We start from the raw sequence: 21,094 nt of genomic DNA, 5'->3' as shown, positions 1-21,094 counted from the left end.
GATATTCAGATATCACATCCTAAAACCCCATTAGCAGCCTGGAGACTCCTTGAAATTTTTTGAAATATGCACCCAGTTAAATCTCAAAACGATGCGTTCAAATTACAGCAGGGAAAACTCCCAGTTGTTTGAATCTCCTTAATATCAGAGTACTTTTTTTTTTTAAAGTGACCCTTTCCTTCTCTCCCCTCCCATCCCCTCCTATGCAGGCCGGAATGTAATTGGCTGCGCTAATTTATAGACTGGTGCTGGAGAAGACTCCTGCGAGTCCCTTGGACTGCAAGGCGATCAAACCGGTCAGTCCTAGAGGAGATCAACCCTGACTGCTCTTTAGAAGGCCAGATCCTGAAGCTAAAACTCAAATCCTTTGGCCACCTAATGAGAAGGAAGGACTCACTGGAGAAGAGCCTAATGCTGGGAAAGGTTGAGGGCAAGAGAAGAAGGGGACGAAAGAGAATGAGGTGGCTGGATGGAGTCACTGAAGCAGTTGGCGTGAGCCTAAATGGACTCCAGAAGATGGTAGAGGACAGGAAGGCCTGGAGGAACGCTGTCCATAGGGTCGCGATGGGTCGGACTAACAACAACAACAACAACAATTTATAGACCGTTTACATCGCTCAAGTAACAATTAAAGCGATCCAGCAGGCATTTCGCACACGTTTCCAATTCACTTTGTCGGAGCGCCGGAACGCGTTTTTAAACGTTGCCCTCTTTTTATTTTCGTGTGTGTGTGTGTGTGTGTGTGTGTGTGTGTGTGAGAGAGAGAGAGAGAGAGAGAGAGAGAGAGAGAGAGAGAGAGAGAGAGAGAGAGAGAGAGAGAGAGAGACGATTAGCTGGGATTAGCTATGCCTTGGATCCCGTTCTCCTTCGAAGAAAGACGTGGATTACCAAAAGAGAAAGAAAGAAAGAAAGAAAGAAAGAAAGAAAGAAAGAAAGAAAGAAAGAAAGAAAGAAAGAAAGAAAGAAAGAAAGAAAGAAAGAAAGAAAGAAAGAAAGAAAGAAAGAAAGAAAGAAAGAAAGAAAGAAAGAAAGAAAGAAAGAAAGAAAGAAAGAAAGAAAGAAAGAAAGAAAGAAAGAAAGAAAGAACATTTTATTCCGTAGTCCCCACCGGTAATTGTAGTTTGAGGTTTTTCAGCCCGCCCTAGGCTGAGAGAAGCAAAAGACTTCGATCGCGAGCCTCAGTCCAAAGACCCACGCGGCCCCTCCCCGCTCCTAGCCGCGGGTGGAAGCCTCATCCCCTCACCCGGTCCTGATCGCGAGGTTGGGATGACTTCAGCTCGGCACCCCGGAGATCGGCAGGGCTGGATCGGGCTCCCATTGTTACGCATGTGCCGGCGCGCCTGCTGCTTTCTTCCTCGCTTCTGTTGCTATAGGAGCTCCTGGCTAACAATCTCCTCTCGCCTGAATCCTCCGGGTTGCACGGGCTCCGGTTCTTCCCGCCGCCGGGAAAACAGCCTCGGCTCTCCAGGCTGCGGCACGGCGCCTTCGGACGAAGTCATGCGTGACGGCAGGCCGCCCTGCTCTTCTGGAGCAACGGCAAAATTGCAGGTAAGCTGGCTTGCGAGCAGGCTGAACGAAATGCACGGGAGGAAAACAAACGGGGCAACAATGGCCGTTAACTCGGATGATGTCATCCTACCTTCCCCAACAGGGCGCCCTCCAGAGGTGTCTGGGCAAGGTCTCAACGTCCCAAAGGTGCTTCTTTCAGGAGGCGACTGGACTTTCTTGTTTTTTTTCTTGGAAGACGTTTCGCTCCTCATCCAAGAAGCTTCTTCAGCTCTGACTGTATGGTGGAGAATGGAAGGATTTATACTCCTTGCAGACAGCTGGTCATTGGCATTCATTGAGAGTTGTTGAGGCCACTTGGAGGTTTACTTCTGTCCTCAGGATCACCTAGCCAAGAAGGCTCCACACAACTTTGCACTACTCAGGTGATCCTAAAAAAAAACACCTCCAAATGGCCTCAAGGACTCCCCGAAAGAATGCAAGTGACCAGCCTGTCTGCAAGGAATATAAATCCTTCCATTCCCCACCATCCAGTCAGAGCTGAAGAAGCTGCTTGGATGAGAAGCGAAATGTCCTCAAAAACAAAATAGTCCAGTTGCCTCCTGAAAAAAACACTTTTGGGATAACCATGACCTGAATGACTGAGAATCTCCGCAGACACAACTTCTCAACATTCCCAACCAGGTGGGGATGAGGAGACCGTCAAGTGGGTGCTGAAGGCTAGATATGTCTGTGCATGCTGGTGGCCTCCAGTCTCCTCTGGTGGTAAAGGATTGATTTTGACATATGGCCTTTGTACAGTGGTGGGATTCAAATATATGAACAACCGGTTCTCTGTGTGGATACTGCTTTCGGAAGTCCATTCTGGGCCTGGGCAACAAAAAATTAGCTACTGGTTCTGCCGAAGTGGTGAAAACTGGCTGAATCCCACCACTGCCTTTGTATGAAAAAATGAGGATTCAGGTAGCTGATAGCTATTAAGCAGTGGAACAACCTGCCTTCAGAAGTTGTGAATGCTCCAACAATGGAAGTTTTTAAGAAGAGACTGGAGAACATTTGTCTGAAAGAGTATAGAGTTTCCTGCCTGAGAAGGGGGTTGGACTAGAAGACCTCCAAGGTCTCTTATTCTGTATTCAGCTATGAGTGAACTCTTGTGTTCACAAAAACACATCCTGCTTCATCCTTTTAAAGTCTCCCAAAGTCCTACTCAGTTTTCTAATACAAGATGGAAATGTGGGCAAATGCAGGCATTCCCGGGCATTGTTGTGTGAATAGGCCTGCACTGTATCAAGCAGCAACACGTAAGTGAACCTGAAACTGCTTAGGATGCTTGCCCCATCTTATGAAAGCTTTTTTTTTATGATGTTAGACTTTTAAGCATGCTCATTTTGCGGGTTGAGTTGACATGCTTGGGATTAAATGGCGGGTTTGTATCTGCTTTATTTAGATGCCTTTGTTTTGTTTCTCTGGGTTCTAAGTTGTGGAATGTCAAAAAGGCTTTGGAATCTCCAGAGCTGCATTCTACATTCCACTTGTTTGGAAGTAAATTCTGTTGAAGGCAGCATGACAGCAGGCACTGAAAACTATGCACTGAAGTATGTGATCACACCTACTTGTTATTTGTTGTTGTTGTTGTTAGTTGCGAAGTCGTGTCCGACCCATCGCGACCCTATGGACAATGTTCCTCCAGGCCTTCCTGTCCTCTACCATCTTCTGGAGTCCATCTAGGCTCATGCCTACTGCTTCAGTGACTCCATCCAGCCACCTCATTCTCTGTCGTCCCCTTCTTCTATTGCCCTCAATCTTTCCCAGCATTGGGCTCTTCTCCAGTGAGTCCTTCCTTCTCATTAGGTGGCCAAAGTATTTGAGTTTTAGCTTCAGGATCTGCCCTTCTAAAGAGCAGTCGGGGTTGATCTCCTCTAGGACTGACCAGTTTGATCGCCTTGCAGTCCAAGGGACTCGCAGGAGTCTTCTCCAGCACCATAGTTCAAAGGCCTCAATTCTTTGGCACTCAGCCTTTTTTATGGTCCAGCTTTCACTGCCATACATTGCAACTGGGAAGACCATAGCCTTGACTATACGCACTTTTGTTGACAGGGTGATGTCTCTGCTTTTTAGTGTGCTGTCTAGATTTGCCATGGCTTTCCTCCCAAGGAGCAAGCGTCTTTTAATTTGTTATAGGGTAGCTTAATTAGTGGTCTCAGGCCATTTATTTCCTGATGTAGATAGGAGACGAAAGACTAGGGCAGACATGTCAAACTCGCGATATCATGTGACATCGCGCGACGTATCGGAACTTTTTCCCATTGCTGGCAATGGGGTGAGCGTGGTTTCTCTGTGATGCTCCGGCTCACGGGCCGGCAGTTTGACACTCCTGGACTAGGGTATCAACTGAATCTTTTTCAGAAGTGGTTGTCTAGAAGACATCATTGTCTATTCAAAAAAAATCTGAGTTATGTTTAACTTTTCCTGGGTATTTGAGCCAGATTCATGCTTCCTTAAGCTTCTCCCCAAGTCTTTCTCTGGTTTGAATTCCTACTAAAGTTATGTGAATGGTTAAGCTGATTTTTAAAAATGAGTAGAACGTGTTAGATTGAAAACAATAACAAGCCCACCTAAATGCCATCATTTTTCTTACGTGCTACAAGATATTAGCTCAGATTTGGAGGTCTGGGAATTGATGGGTTTGACCTTTATAAAACTTAGTTATTACTCTCTTCCACACAAACCCTACAGTTTGAAAATATACACATCTGGAAAGGGGCCAGAGAATTGGTCAGTGAAAATAAGGGAAGATGCTAATAGGAACTGGACTGAAAAAAGCAAACTTGGAAGTGGAAACCATCTGTTAATATCTATTGCTGCTCTATGGTGGATAAGGTGTATTGTTTGAACTTTTTATGCCCTTTAGATACATATCACATAATTTAATATTAAATCACATTTTATTTCATTTGATAAAATAAAAGTGATAGCCACAGTAGTAGTGGCTATTGGCTAACAGACTTGAGCTTTAACATGCAGATTCATGGTTTCCACAACATGGGAGGGGAGAATATATTAACCCATAGTATCTATGTGAGACCATTTAAATAGTTAGCGCACAGAAGGTATGCCAAGTAACCTTTTGTACTTGTGACAAATCTGAGCTGGGAGTACTGTAAAGACTTCAGAAAAATTTACAAGACAGAAGTGTTTCAGAAATAGTTAAGCGCCATCACACTGAAGATATTGTAAAGCTATGGCATCTATAGAAAAAGACACAAATATTGACCAAGAAGTTAGGAAGGACTACAGCAGCTTCCTCACAAGGAAAAGTCACACCTGCTTTAAGATGGGATAGACAGGTAGATCAATGCTTTTGTAGGTGTCAAAAAAAAAATCTTTTGGAGGCAGAATCTGAACTGCCACACAGCCTTTCTCACATCCATCCTTATTTCTACATGTAGTGTTTATTTGTTGAAAAGCCTTACTCTGCAACCCTTTGTTTAGAAAAAATCCATAGCATTGCTTGACTTTAGCTTTATGCTTATTTTGTTAGGTTGACTTTAGCATACATATAAACGGTGCCTTCTCCTGAGAGGACTCAAGGTTGACTCAGCCTCCCATCCTTCTGAGGTCAATAAAATGAGGATCCAGATAATTGGGGACAAGATGCTGACCTCTGTAAGCCACCCACCGAGTGTCTTAAGTGCTATTGCTATCGCTATATTTTTGCGAGGCTCTAGATCAGACATGTCAAACACAAGGCCCGGGGGCCAGATCCGGCCCGTGAAGTGGTTTCATGTGGCCCGCGAAGCCATCCTGGAAACAGTGAAGGAACGGCCCCCACTGCCTTGGCCCTGGCCCAGAGACCCTCCTTCTGCCAGAGACCCTCAGATCTGTCCCACTCCTGCCCAGGCCCCCATAGGCACCCTTGATGCGAACTATGTAGAGCTGGCCACGCCCACCCAGTAGGCCATGCGACCTCTAGCCACGCCCACCCAGTAGGCCACGCCCACCCTGGCCATACCCACCCGGCCCCCTGAAGGCAACTGCAATGCTGATGCGGCCCTCAATGAAATATAGTTTGACACCCCTGCTCTAGATGTAGGACTAAATGCTGGGCAAAGCTTTCTCTTTCTAGCAATGAAAGCAATGTTCTCTCACTCTTCTTTAATTGATGAATCCAATGAGAACCTAGCAACCCCACAGTGCTCCAGCGATGCCCTGGCAGTGGCTTGATGCGTTTGATCTTTGCTGGCACCAGAACTGGAGGATCTAAAAGCTAACAAAAAGGGAACTGATTTACCTTAATCTCACTCTTCTTTTGTTGCATCCTTCTGTGCCACAGGAGGGAAGGAGATGCCAGGAGAATATCTGGATAAGGATGTAAACCCATTTCTTGAACCTTTCTTGATTAATTGGGGGCTGAGTAGTGCTCCTGGTTCAGAAGAAAAAAGATGCTTCAGAATGTCCACAGGTGCACAAGTAACATCTATCGGCAACTCCTTAAAGTAAAATGTATGTTTTATTGGGGAAAAAACTACAATTCTGTAAGGCAATTTTGTCATCTTGGGAAAAGATGCAGCTGCTTTAAAGGGTTGTAGACTGAGCAGTCCGGCACACTTCAAAGCACTTTTTTTTTCTTTGAATCCAAGCCCTGCACAACCCATACTCCATTTTGAATTTACAGAATAGAAATTCCCCATCAAAAGGGTTGGGATGATAAAGGTGAATCTTGAAGAGCTTAGAGTGAACTGATTCCCTTTTCCTTCCTTCCTTCCTTCCTTCCTTCCTTCCTTCCTTCCTTCCTTCCTTCCTTCCTTCCTTCCTTCCTTCCCTCCCTCCCTCCCTCCCTCCCTCTCTCTTTCTTTCTTTCCTCAGGATCCTTCTTTAACGAAAGAGTTTTCCTTGGGCTATTGAAAATGTCTTTGGCTGACAAGAGGCTTGAAAACCTCCAGATCTATAAAGTTATTCAGTGTGTCCGCCAGAAGGACAAGAAACAGATTGAAAAGCTAACCAAGCTTGGATACCCTGAACTCATCAATTTTACTGAGCCAGAAAATGGAGACAGTGCCCTTCACGTGGCTTGTGTGGCCAACGACATTGACATGTGCAACTTTCTTTTGGAGCTTGGTGCTCACCCCGATGTCCAAGACCGAATGGGGCGCACTCCCGCGATGAAAGCGGCGGAACTTGGCCACGACTTGGCCTTGGATGTGCTTGTCCAGGCTGAGGCAGACATGACAATAGTGGATGCAGAAGGAAAAGGTAAGGCGCATCCCACCTCCTTTTGTTTGGCGGGTGGACTTTCAGGAAGATCAGGCTGAATGCTTCAATTCCCTTAGTGGTCGGTAGTTGTGTTCAGCGTGGTGGGCGTTTGCCTTTTAAGCCATAGTGCTATGTGCTCTTTCCAGGAGTGCTATTTTATTGCATTCTGCCCACCAAACGGCACTTCCGCTGTGTTCAGATGGTCCTCGAATTTGGAGCGGATGTTAACAACTGTACTTTTGAGGGGAAGCCAGTTTTCGTAGAAGCCTGTGAGCAAGCCCACGAGATCAAAGAGATATGTATGACATTTTTGGAAAGAGGAGCAGACCCCAATGCAACAAACCCAGTAAGAGCATTCTTAATGTTTTAAGCGGGTACATTGGACACTTCCGGCATAAAGCGGTTTTGTTCAGTCAGCTGGACCGACTGAAAGAGAAACTCATTAATCGGAGGCTAGATTTCTTTAAAAAAAACACAATGCAACTTCTTTTAAAAGGAGCAAGGCTCTAGCTTATAAAAGTCAGCCCCTGTTTTCCCACATGGAGGGCAATAGCTCATCCACCATATGCTTCCTAAGACACAGCAGTGTACCGGAGAAAACAAGGCAAGAAGTGCTCTTGTTTGTACTTGTGTGCAGGTGTAAATCATGCCCTAATTATACTATATCATCCAAGACTCTTAATGCTGTCCTTGGTATTCTACATACTAGGTGGAGTGCTTGGGATGAAATTGTAAGACATTCAGAATCATTTTGTTGAAAATGCAGTTGGTAGAATTCAGGACTTGCTACCATTTTACAGGGCAAACATGTAATGTAAGCATTCCTGTTTATAATGTTCCCAGGTGTAAAGCAGAATCAATTTCTCAGCATTTGGGAAACAAATACATCAAAGAGAGGGCTGTAATAAAGATAAGGGCCATTTTGCTTTGGAAAAATGTCATAGAATATATGGGTTGCAGCTTGGCCTCCTGAACTTAACCAGTGGAGAAACAGTTAAAAAATACCTAAGGGAAAGAAAGTCCCTAGAGGCATGATATACTTCCTGCTAGCATCCTAGTTTGTAGCTGGATAGCAATTGATCCAGGTCAAAATGTAGCCTCTTTTTACAGGTAAGAGGAGAAAACGAGCCGACTCTTTCCCCTTGGCAATTCCGAATCTCGGCAAATGGTTTTTAGCAATAGAAGCTTGCCTGCTTTTCTGTCTCCTTTGAAATTCGGAAAAATCTATAATCATGTCTCTCTGATTTGCAGGCAACGGGCCGCACTGCCCTGATGGAAGCAGCAAGAGAAGGGGTTATAGAGGTGGTCCGGGGTATCCTGGAGAGAGGTGGGAATGTTAATGTTTTTGACAACGAGCGACACCATGCTGCCCATTTTGCTGCCAAAGGAGGGTTTTTTGAGGTATTCTTTCTTGATGCTGTCAGAAGCAAAGGTACCCAACCAAGGATCTCTCTTGGTTCATTACTAATAATCAGCTGTCACTAGAAAGGGAATTCTGGAATACTTGGCTTTTCTATGGGTTGGTAATATGGGGAGGCTGTCCTAAAAGCAGGTCATAGAACAGAGCGGGAAATGTGAAAATGATTATAGGCCCAGAGATAGGTAAAAAGATTTGACCTGGAGAAAATTGCATGTAGCTAGGTTGCTCTCAAAAACAGCGGCTCTGAAGTGAATTTCCCCCACTCTCTCCATAATGTGATTACAGAAATACACAACACTTTTAAGACCTTAGGTTGACCCACTTACATCAATGGGTGCTGCTGCTGAAGGAATGAGTTTTGCTACCATTTGTTAGGTTTTTTTTCCTGCTCCTGGTAGCAGAACAGACACGTTTTCATCACTAGGCGATCACACTTGATGGGAGGAAGGAAAAGACTTGATGGAGAATTACTGCTTGTGGTTGTTGTTTGCCCTTCTGCCATCCTGTTAAGTTGATTTCTCCTCCACAGTCTTTGCTGAGATGTGTATTTGTTTAAATATTTCCTACTGCTTTATTCAGAAGCTTCCAGTCTGAGGATTCTCTTCATTAAGATTCGAGGTTGCTATGCCAGGGATTTGTCCCAAATGAATCCCCCAGGAAAAACTCACTTGTTTGTCTGCCTGTTTTAAGTATGCTTAGATCAGTTACTTTTGACTTGAAGTGGAACAGTTATGAGGTATGGGGAGGAGCCCACTTTATATCTTTATATCAGTTTGGGACTTAGCATTCCCTATTGCTGCTATTTTACCCTTCCGGGCCAGTGCTTTTTTTGTAAAAGAAAAAGGTGCCGGAACTCACACATGTCATACAACCCGCCTTGCCTACCCTACAAGGTTCTATCCAGAAAAGGTGCCGGAACTCCGTTCTATGAGAAAAAAAGCCCTTCCCTTCCCCGCCTCCTAAATTTGTGTTAAGAGAAATAGCACCCCGGCTGATTTACATCCAGCAAGTTCAGTTGCACTGGTTGCTTGCTCTTAAAATAGAGCTTCGCAATTTCCATTGGCTCTAGGACTGCACAAAAGTTTTGGGCAGCACCTTTAACTCTGCAAAGCTCCAAAAGCAAGTAAGAAGAAAGCCGATTTGCGGAGACCGAGATCATATTCATTGCAGTGACTTATTGGAAATTAGATGTCTGGCAGGTGAAGTTCTCCTGGGATTTAACTGATGAGAGTTTTAAGTTCTAAAGGATGAGATCATTTTAATTCAAAGCTATTCAAAGAAATCAAAGCTTGCGTGTTTGATTGGAATAAGAATAAGAGCTTTGGGAATCAGTGTCTTTGTTTCTCTCAGCACACACACACACACACAATACAAATATCCATTTAATGAAGAACTTCTGTTAAGGCAAGTAAGGTAGGTCTCTCATACCCCATCTGTGTTTCTTTTTTACATCCCCCAGAGTCCAGAAGATCAAACTCACCCTCTTATATAAAAGCAGAAAAAGTGTAACAATCCAGTTTTACCCACAAAAGTTTAAAAACATTTTTTTAAAAAACCCTCTCCTGCTGGAAAAGGATTACCATGTTGCCTGCATGCCAATACACAGTCACCTCTCCCAATCACTCTTATTCCATCTTATAGTGACAGTAGTAGTTTTTAAATGGCTTCAGTGAAGTCATCTGTGTTTTGCTGCAGTTCAAAATAAACTCAGTTTGATTGATGTTATTAGTGTCCACACTTTTGTGGGATTTTTTTTTTTTTGCATTTAATAGCATGGGCTTGCTTCCCCAGATACTGAAGATTATTTCTGCTTACAATGGAGATGTGGGCCTTATAGCCATGAATGGAAATACACCTCTTCATTATGCTGCTGCTGGAGGTTTTGCAGAGTGCTGCAAGTTTATTGGTCAAAGAGGTAAATTATAAATGTTGGAGAATGAAGAGCGTCTACGGTAAATGTAGAGTTTCAGATGTCTAATCTTTGAACCCATTGTCACTTATGCCAAGCCATTGGTTGGCCTTTCTTCCTTTCCAACTGTGATCTAATCAACGAAGATGGGAACTCAATTCCATGTCTATTGCTGATAAAATATTATCCAAGGTTAAATCCCTGAATGAAAGTACAAACCAAGCATGTGTTTATATGGCCAAACTCTATCAACTAGGCTACTCTGTCACGAAGTAGATTCAGTCGGGAGAGCAGGGACACAGTATAACCACAGCCCATGGATATTCCATCTCATTGACCAAAAGCTTCTTCTAAAAGTTTGGTGCTGTGTTACTATGGCCAAAATATGTAAGAATGCAATCAACGGTCACACAGCAGTTTGTCTTCCTGTACTAATGGACTACCAAGACTTCTTGTCTTCTAGCACTTTAGTGTTCTTGCTGAGGTTGCCCAGCCAAGAGTAGCTTGCAATTTCATGGGTTCCATAAAGACCATGGACTATCCCAGTTGGTGTTTGGTTTTGCCCAGGCTGTGGGACTGAATTTGGTATTCAGTTCAGCTTGAACCAACAATCTGTGGTTGGTACCAAATGCAGCAGCTAAACTAACTGGTACAAGGTATCAATTAATGTGTCCGTTGAAAGATCTCTACTGGATGTCAATTCATCTTTAAATTACCAAATGCTTGGGACCTGACTATCCAATAGATTGCGTCTTCCTAGCTGAACCTGCCTGGTTACTCAGAGTAGAGAAGCAACCCTTTGGAGCCCTGACATTTTCAGAAACTTAGGTCCTTCTCCTGTATGGGTCTCAGGTTTATATTGCTTTCCTTTAGATAGGTGTGGTCAGCCTCACTCTTCAGTGTTTAGAACATCTCTCTGTGAAGGTATTTTTTGTTTATTGATTTTTGACATCATGTTTTATATTTTGTATTTTTGAAATCTGCCTTGAAAATGCAAGTGAAAAGGCCAGCTATAAACCTAGCAAATAAATATATGGGTACATAAACATACATTCTCTCTCTCTCTCTCTCTCTCTCTCTCTCTCTCTCTCTCTCTCTCTCTCTCTCTCTCTCACACACACACACACACACACACACACCCCAAGCTAATTTAGACTTGGTTTGGAGCCAACACATTAGTTCTGTTCAAATTATATTTTGCCAAGAAGGTTTACCAGGTGAGTGCTTAAGGTTACTACCTGATTTCCTGATGATGTTAGTCTAATGATACATGCAGAAGGAAAGCTTTGGTGACCTACAACTGTCATGTAAGCCAGGATCCTGCACCATCATGAAGTGGGTTCCATATAACATACAGTAATGATGATACTGTGTCTGCAACATTCTACCTTAATAATTTCACCAGGAAGCAATAGACAGCCAGTACAGAATTTTACCAACTACAACTCTGTTTCAAGAGTCATTCACCCCAGTGGCTCTCAATCTTTTCTTCATCATGGACTCCCTTTAAATACCTTTTATGGCCATGTCCCATGGCCACGTCCCACCAAAACCTAACTCAAGATTTACCGTAAATCATAACATTTCTTCAAGCCTTTGTGGATCCCCTGTGATGACACAGCGCCCCTCCCAGGGGTCTGCGACCACAGGTAGAGAACTGCCGATTCACACTATTCCTGATCTCCTGCCACAACTTGTTTTCAATGTATTTCTTCTGAATTTGTAGGTTCTGATCCCACTTGGAGAAACCTAGAGAAGAAGGTTCCAAGACAGGTTGCTAAAGACGGGGGGTTCAAAGCAGCTGCGAAGGAGATACGCAAAATTGAGCGGCGGTTTGCCAAGTTTTCCAAACCCAAACCTGGAGTTAAGGACCCCAATCCACCCTGGGCTATCAGGTTGCACGATTGGTCTGGAGAAAATCAGGCGAGCCTTCGGGAAACGTTTGAGGCGTACGATCGAGGGGACGGGACTGTGACCAAGGAAGATTTTATATCCATTATTGAGGAAAGGTATCCGTTTATTGAGCCAGAGCAGTTACAAACAATAGCTCAGGCTCATGAGAAAACACGTGCAGCGGGAGTTAACATTGAAGAATTTCTGAAGGGCAGCCGGTACCTGCAGAAGGCCTTCCTCCTTGGAAGTTATGGTCCCAAGAAGAAGAAGCCCAAGAAAGCAAAAGGCGCAAAAGGAAAATTTGCCATGCCGATGCCAATCTGCGTCATTCCAGAGAGCTCTCGGCCTCGTCGGACAGACGGGGGACCCCCAGAATACATGATTGAAACTTACCAAAATGTAACTGACTGCACGCGGTTCAATCGGGATCACCCTCCCGAACATCCATTGCAGGATGATTCCTGGTGGTATATTGAAGACCCACCAAAGAACTTTGCCAACATCAATTACCTTGCCAAAGAAGGGGACCTTTCCTCTATCAAAAAAGCATTTGAGGCCGGGGTGCCAGTAGATATCAGAGACCATTTCTATAAGACTCCATTGATGGCTGCCTGTGCAAGTGGCAACATGGAAGCAGTGCAGTTCCTTCTCGAAAAGGGGTGAGTTAGCTTTTTTTTTTTTAGTGGCTTGCCAGGAATCCAAGAATAGAAAAGTTACATTTATACCAATCTTAGCATTGGTGACACTAAACTAGGCATGTCAAACTCGCGACGTCACGTGATGTCGCACAACGTATCATGACTTTACCCCCATTGCCGGCAATGGGGTGGGTGCGGTTTTGGTGTGATGCATCCAGCCTGTGGGCCGGCAGTTTGACATGCCTGCACTAAACCAATTGTATAATGAGATAATAGCATTTAACTGTTGAACTTTGTGGGCAGGGAACACAAGAATATTGTATCTAATTTGTAGATCTGAAGATGAACCTTTACAAATATTGGCAATAGTCACCTTTTTGATAATTTTCAATGTGTGTTTAAATGTTAATTCACTTTTACTGTTTTTTGTGTAATTTTTTTTATAAATTTATCTTTTTCAAAAGGTCTGTGAATTTTATATTATCTCTTGATATACACATACAGGGACACATGTATTGGTATATATATGCTTATTATGTATGTTTAGGTAGGCAAAGAGATTGAAATAGAATATTAGCAACTCTGAGAATGTGGAAATAAAATTGCCAGTTTTATAAATACAAAAAAAGAACCCCAACAACCCATGGGTGGGATATAGGTGAGGAAATAAGTAGTATTTATTCCTAAAAGCAAAACAGTTTGCCTTTGGGGCAGGCTGCAGAGAAATGGGGTACAGCAGAAGATTGTAATATAGGGTGAGCTTGTCGGGGGTGCTAATTCTAGGGTGGCACTTGAGGTGTGTTTGTGTGCTCATTCTTGTGAATGTGCAGTTCTTCTGGGAGACCTTAATTTAATTACTGTAACTCTGTGTTTGCAGACCTCATCCTTTGATATCTGGATTAGACCTGGGCAACTTATTTGGGAGGGTTGAGGAAATTTACTAATTTTAGCTGATTAACTTAGTTTCAGCTTGACTGTCAATTATCTAGGGGAGACACTGATTCTCAGACCATTGTGGATTCTGTTACTATTTTAAGGGAAGATGGAAACAGTATAAAGAATAAAATATATCTGGAAATAAAACTTCTCACAGTAGGTTTGTAGGGTGATGTGATGACCATGTGATGACCAGGGCATTGTGGATTCAATGTTGGACAGAGCATATTTTGAAGCTTGTTGGGTTCCTTATTGAATTGCAAGCCTATCCTAGTCAGTGGCCATAACTGTCGTGGAAGTAAACCAAGAATGTAAAACCAAGATAAGTAGGTAGAGTTCTGTAGAAGCAGGCATGGCATCTGGTTAAGCTGTGATATTTTGTTGAACATGCTTGCCTTTCTTATTGGTGCTTGACAAAATTTGTCATTTAGCTCACATTGGAAGTGATCTGAATTTGTGCCCCTCAAAGTAGCCTGCTGCAATTATTTATTTATTGTCATGTCTGTAATGCTTTTTTGTAGTGATGGAAACTATGGAGAAATGTTCCTAGTGGAAAAAGTCAAACTCCTCAGTGGTGTTTATGGCCTCCAGATCAGTAGTTCTCCTGTTCCCTGAAAGTGAATTAAAATAGTGTGGCAAAACAAATAAGATCTAGGATTTGGCAGAAAGAAGAAAAAATGGTGATGAATAAGTTTTAAAGAGTAATTGTATTAATAAGTAACAAAGGATGAGTCCAGCAATCAACTCATCCTCAAAACCTGTTTCTGGTTCCAGAAATAACTAAAGGCCTCAATTTTTCAGTCCTGGTTACATTTCTGTCTGTAGGTGTGAGGGTTTGAATTCAGGAAGAGGCTGGAACAATGTTCATTGGTCCTGCCCTCAGTGGCTTTTCAATGTGCTCATCTTGCCCTTTGTTCCAACTGGACTTCCTTTCCCCCCCTGAAGACATTTCACTTTTCATCCAAGAAGCTTCTTCCGTTCTGATTGAATAGTGGAATGGAAGGGTTTATATTCCATGCAGGAAGGGTTTATATTCCATGCAGTCGTCTGGTTATTAGCAGAAGAATAAAAGACACTGGCTAGAACAGGGGTGGGCAACCTTGCCTCTTTTATGACTCGTGGACTTCAACTCCCAGAATTCCTGAGCCAGCATGGCTCAGCTTGGAAACCTCTCCCTTTCCTTCAGCATGGCTGGCTCAGGAATTCTGGGAGTTGAAGTCCACGAGTCATAAAACAGCCAAGGTTGCCTACCCCTGGGCTAGAAAAGCAAGGAATATAAATCCTTCCATTCTCCTCCATTCAGTCAGAACTGAAGAGGCTTCTTGGATGAGAAGCGAAAGCATCTTCAAGGGACAAATCAAAGTCCAGTTGCCTTTTGAAAAAGCATCTTGCCTTTTGCTCTTCAGTCTTTTCAGACTGAGCGGGCAGGTCCAAACAGGAGTGTATTAAATATTCAATATTTGCTTGAATATTTAAGTACAATTTTACCTGTAATCTTAGATCCAGCCTTATTAGGGCCATGGAGTGCGCAGAGAGCTGTGAATACAGCTTCCTTTCAGACATGACAGAAAGTCTGGGGAGAACAAGAGGCTGAGCAAATATCAAACATAAGAGGTGAGCCAATTCGGGTTCAAGCTTTGCATGCAGCCCTAGATATGGCTTATACCTCTTTAAGATCCTGCCTAAGGCTATTTAGTTTGGTAGAACTTCATTGACTAAAGTAAGCTGAAATCCACAGCGTTTGTGCTGTACTGTAATGCGGTTAATTGCAGTTTATACAACAATACATTTCTTTCACTTTGGTGCCATTACTTTTGTCCTTTTAATCAGACTGCCAGTTGCTTTCACCGAATGATTCATTGTTTCACAAAAGGAATGAAAACAACCCCTCTCCATTTCTCAGTTAATTTAGTTCGGATGCTGAGAGATTAGAGATTTGGCATTATTTCAACCCAGGAAGAGCAATTCAGTTAAGAACTGCTATTTGCCGTCTCTGCAGTCCATTAATGCTAGACTCCTTTGCCCAGGATCAGTTGAAGAATACAAAGAACCGGCTAGAAAAGTGTGAATGTGCCTTACAGAGTTCTTATTTTCTCTTATGTGCAGGGCGAGTGTGAATACCACAGACAATTTCATGTGGACTCCTCTCCATCATGCATGCCACGCAGGGCAGCAAGACATTGCTGAACTCCTTGTGAAAGCTGGTGCCACAATAGATGCCGTTTCGATCAATGATGGAACCCCATTGATGAGAGGTATTGAGAGCAGCCGCTTGGACACCGTGCAGTATTTAATCAACAGTGGTGCTAAGGCTCAAATGACAAACCGAAAAGGTAAAAGTTTTGCATTGTTACTCAATGTGCTATTTGGCTAAGACAGGGGTCTTCAAACCTGGCCCTTTTGTGACTTGTGGACTTCAACTCCCAGAATTCCTCAGCCAGCGTGCCTGGCTGAGGAATTCTGGGGGTTGAAGTCCACAAGTCACAATAGGGCCAGGTTTGAAGACCCCCTGGGCTAAGAGGTTAAACAGAGATGAACAGACAGCTATAGAAAGGAAGGGTGGTGTTTTTTTTTCTTATTAAATAACATCGCTATCTTTTATGAAGTTAATTGGTTTTCAAAGTATCGGTTAACAAAATAAATAGATGGGATGACTTTTTTTGCTTTATTCTTTTTTTTTCTTCTGTCCAGCTGATTTTTACCAGCTACCTTGTAGTTTTATTCCTAGCATCTGTCTTGCTTGGTTGTAACGTTTGCTGGTTTTGCACTGCACTCACAGCAGTTCTTAGAGGGCAGCCATCAATGCATGGTGCAATGGGTTTTTTTTATTTTTCAGCCAGCTTGTCGCAATGCATGACACTGATCAGGGCTTAGAGGGAATGACTTGCACAAAGCCACCAGCAGGCTTTCATGCCTGAGAGAGGACAGGCACTTGTGTTTCTCTCTGCTTCTAGTCCAGCAACTTCACCACCACACTGCACCAGCTCTCGTTTTAATTAGTTATTAATCTTTTTGCTTGCTTTAGCATTGAACTTCACAGACTCTTTTTAGAGCATAGCCCTGTGGCCAGCTGAGGCCACAGGGACAGATGTGGTCTCCTCCCTCCCCCCCCCAAATCATAGCCTTCCCAAGTTGCCTGCATAGTATAATTTTTAATGTAGTGGAGGGAATTTTATGGAAAATTTAATTTAATTAACATTAAATACTGTACCATCAATGAACAAAGTGTAATTTAAATAATTCAAGTTCAAGAATTAGTGCTTCTTGTACCTCTGATACAAAGAAAATGAAACAGTGATGTGGCCAAGGAGAACCTTATCAGAAATCAGATCTGATTTCTTAGTGCAGCATCCATACGAAATCAAAGCATATTTATTGAAAAGCCAGCGCTATCTTGTGAAAGTACAGAAGCTGTGAAGTTCAGGAAATGTGTTATAGCGGTCAACTTTTTTCTCCTCCAGATGTTAATAAAATTGCATTTTGAAGAATAAGAAGTCTTTTGTTTCAAAAGGGGGATCTGGTGATAGGGGCTACATCAAAGTCTTCTTGGCAAAATAAAAGGCTTTCAAGTGATCTGGTGGAGGTCTTTGGAAGGGAGATTCAGGCATAAGGGGCAACAAAGAAGAAGGAGTAGCAGAGTCATATAAGTAAGTGTGGCATCTTTAGGAAAGCTAAGGTTGGTGAAGCTGAAGGACCGAATCACACGGGAAGGGATGTGCCAAGATTCTTTAGCAGTGAGATAAAAGCTATGGAAGATTTGAACATAAGAGGGAAGAAATGATGCTGGGTTTTAGATGGACAAGAAACCAGTATAGGAATTTGAGGAAAAGATTCCACTCCAAGTCATCAGAAGGGTGAGTTACTTTCAACAGAGTTGAGAAGGTCATGGTGTGATGGTAGAAGACCAAAGTGGAGGTAGTTCTAGCAAGCCTAAGCCAGAGGGACAATGTTTGTTCAGTTCTACATACAGAGAAGCTGGGAGTGTTCCAGAATTTACCATAAGTTTTATTTAATAGGACAAAACTCGCTGGAAATTGCCAGGGCCTATGCAGACAACCGACTGATCCACTTCATTCAAGATACCTTAGACCGCTTGCCACAATCCACAGAAGTCAAAGGAGATAAAAAGAAAGGGAAAAAAGGGGGCAAGCCTAAAGCTCCTTCTCCTACTCCTACTCCAGCTCCATCAGCCCAGGCTGCAGCTGCTCCCAAGCCAAAGTCTGAAGAACACTCAAAGGAGTCGGTGAAAGAGGAGGTATGATAACCAAGACTCTTTGACTTGAATCCATTCATAGATTTTGATTTTTTTCACAATGTTTGAAAAATCAGAAATTGTCTGGAGGGGAACTCCTGTCTCTAGTACGATGTCACGGGATTTCCTTTGGGGTGCACCAGAAACAACCCCCTCCCCCCATGATGCTCTTTGAATCAATCCTTCTGAATCACGGAAGGACCACAATAGAATTTCTGTCCATTCTTCTCTGCTTGAGTCCCCACAACCACCCCAGGAAAGGATCTCTTGTGTGCTGAATTCAGCAAGTGACACTGCTTGAAATCAGGGCAGGGGAATCCAGAAACCCTGCCCCATGGAAGCTTAAATAGATTACATGCCAATAAAGTAAATGCTTTGGGTTTTGTTACAGTGTTTTTGAAGAATAGCATGACAAGGGAGGTGTCCTTATCAGTAGGAAAAAAAAACAATAAGGAAGAGGGTCATAGGAAGCTGCTTCATTCATAGTAATGCCATTGGTCCATCCAGAAGTCCGTCAACTGTTCTCAAGAGTTTCAAGTAGGGAGTGGGGAGGTTGTTTATTTGTTTTTTCCCCCAGGTCTATCTGGGGATTCCTGGCATCTTTGGAATGCAACAGGTCTTCTATTCCCTTTTCCCGATAATTAAAGAAGAGGCAATGCTTAAATCAAAGCACCCGTCTCAAGTACCAGCCATTTAAGCTGCTAGCCTTTGACCTTGTAACTTTTTTATTCCAAAAAAATAAGAGGTTTAGCATCATGAAGCCTTGAAAATCCCAATATAATTTGCATTGTGCATTTCAGATGCTACAACCCCTTGATTCTATTGTTGAGCAATCACTCTTTGAAGAAGAGAAGGAATCCCTCAAGGATGATGTAGTTCATCTGAATTCCCTGATAACCAGAGGAGCAACAAAGAAACTTAATATAACTTTCACACCACAGAGAGTAAGTACCACTGTAAAATAGGATTAGAGTTACGTGGGTAGTCCTCGATTTACAGCAGTTTGTTTAGTGACCATTCAAAGTTACAATGACCATTTTTCACACTTAACGACCGTTGCAGTATCCCCATGGTGATGTGATCAAAATTTGGATGCTTGGCAATTGGTTCAGATTTATGATGGATGCAGTGTCCTGGGGTCATGTGACCATCTTTTGCGACTTTCTGACAAGCAAAGTCAATGGGGAAGCCAGATTCACTTAACAACCGTGTTACCAACTTAACAGCTACAATGATTTGCTTAACAGCTGTGGCTAGAAAGGTCGTAAAATGGGGCAAAACTCGCTTAACAAATGTCTCACTTATCAACAAATTTGGGGCTCAATTGTCATCTTAAATCGAGGACTACTTGCATTTTCACTGAGCTGCTACTTTTGTGGAATATGTTCCTGGTGGGTGCTCGTATTTACTAATTCAGATCACTGTATTTCTTGTGTCCTATTCAGTTTATATTTCTCATTTGTTCCAACTCAGGTGGTTCAAAATCCTAAAATTCTACTGTCATTTTATTGGGATAATAAAAGCATGCTGCCTGCAAATTATAATCTCAGGAATAATACTACAATTTCCTAGTGCTGTCCAGATCTTGAGGCATTCATGGTAGAAGGTTGTGTGTATCAAAAAATAAATATGGTAGATATACCAGACAATCAAAGTTCTTGCTCCTTTCATGTATGATACCCATGAAACACATGTAAAAAGGAGACGGGGTTCCATTTGCGTAGTTGTGGCCACCATTTTTACATTTTGTTAACCCACTTCTTCCCCTCTGTGGGTAACCTATCCAGTTCTATTGGAACACTTCTGATAATCAGAATAGTTGGTTTTCCCTAAGGGGACTTGTTGGGAAAAGTTATTCTAGATCAAAGGATAGTCAGATAATTATTATCAAACCAAATCTTGACCTTAAATAAATTTGATATGGCCCATGATGGCTATACCAAATGTGATAAAAGACTTCCATTTATCAAGAAAATACTTTCTCCCAAGTATTCATAAGTTCGTCTGTAGTTGAATATATTTCTTGTGCCATGGTGGCGCAGTAGTTAGAATGCAGTATTGCAGGCTAATTCTGCTGACTGCCAGTAATTCTCACTGGCACAAGGTTGACTCAGCCTTCCATCCTTCCGAGGTTGGTAAAATGAGGACCCAGATTGTTGGGGGGCAATATGCTCTGTAAATCACTTAGAGGGGGCTGTAAAGCACTATGAATCGGTATATATAGTAAGCCTAAGTGCTATTGCTATTACTTTGAGTATACTGAATATAAAGAAGTAGCAATAACTTATACACCATTATTCATTAGTGTTGATTGATAATATGCTGCCAATATTATAAACTGCCTACTAGGGAATTGGTTAATGAGACACACTTGCTGAATAGATGCTCATCAATCATATTCTCGAAGATAGGTTTGATGCCAATAGACTAAGAATTCCAGACAGTCGTTCTAGGACATTCTCTTATTTTCAGAGCAGATCAATATAATTCCTTAATATATCATGCTGCATGTTGATTAAGAACTGCTTTTCTTTTTCAAGACCTGGAGTCCTGAAGCAACCACAAAAGACCTTCTCAAAAAGAGGGAATTACGTCGGCAGCGTTTCACTTATGAAGTGGACTTTGATGATTTCATGATGCCATTCAAGAAGAATTTTATGGAGAAAGTCCGTACACTGCAACAGAGTGCTGCTTTGCATTGATCAGGATGTGATTTCTGCATGGATGTAAAAAAAGTGAATGGGAGGGGACCTCCCTCTCAAGAAAAATGCTTTTGAGAGGCTTAAATCATGTTTCTTTTTTCTAATTATGGTGAAAGTTTTATTTTCTTCTTCCTTAGTTTCAGCACAGGGTATCTTAAAACAGAGAAGTTTTTGTGCCTAAAAATTGGAAAATAATCCATCTTTTCCTGTAATATGTTGCACTGAATCCTGTTGGGATGGGGTTGCATATTAGCCCCAATAAATAACTAATTGGTCTCTCTTGTTCAATCAGATCTTAATTCATCCCATTGCTTAGAAAAAAGATTTTCTCCAGCTGTGGAAACTTGAAGCTAATTATTTCTGGTGCTATAAATCTGAGTGACTGAATAAAGTGTCTGATAGTTCACATCTAGGGCAGCTGAAGGATTTGTGCAAATCCACTGAATTTTCCTTTGAGACTCACACCCTGGAAGACTGTAAGATAGGTCTTTTTTCTGTTAAGGTATATTTACAACAAAAAGGTGCTTGGTTTTAACAATGCAGGAGAGAGATTGATTTTGACCACAGCCCTGTGCCAGATAGTTG

General features: G+C 42.5%; 1 protein-coding gene across 2 annotated transcripts; it reads left to right on the top strand.

Annotated features, from left to right (window-relative positions):
• The first annotated feature begins 463 nt into the window (after positions 1-463).
• Positions 464-20,613, top strand: ANKEF1 (ankyrin repeat and EF-hand domain containing 1). Of its 2 annotated transcripts, XM_083357707.1 has the most exons (10): positions 464-1,548; positions 6,373-6,759; positions 6,906-7,105; positions 8,011-8,160; positions 9,971-10,094; positions 11,815-12,640; positions 15,662-15,888; positions 17,572-17,810; positions 18,608-18,751; positions 20,348-20,613. In XM_083357707.1, the coding sequence occupies exons 2-10, from the start codon at positions 6,414-6,416 to the stop codon at positions 20,507-20,509; spliced, it is 2,418 nt and encodes an 805-aa protein (XP_083213833.1). In that variant the 5' UTR covers positions 464-1,548; positions 6,373-6,413; the 3' UTR covers positions 20,510-20,613. The 2 variants fall into 2 exon arrangements, with proteins under 2 accessions (XP_083213833.1, XP_083213834.1); XM_083357708.1 differs by lacking the exons at positions 464-1,548; positions 6,906-7,105 and having other exon boundaries at positions 6,549-6,759.
• The last annotated feature ends 481 nt before the right edge of the window (positions 20,614-21,094 follow it).

This window comes from Vipera ursinii (assembly GCF_947247035.1).
Source record: "Vipera ursinii genome assembly, chromosome: 1".
Taxonomy (NCBI): Eukaryota; Metazoa; Chordata; class Lepidosauria; order Squamata; family Viperidae; genus Vipera; species Vipera ursinii.
Note: the sequence above shows the minus strand (reverse complement) of the source record. Positions and strands in the feature narration are given on the sequence as shown.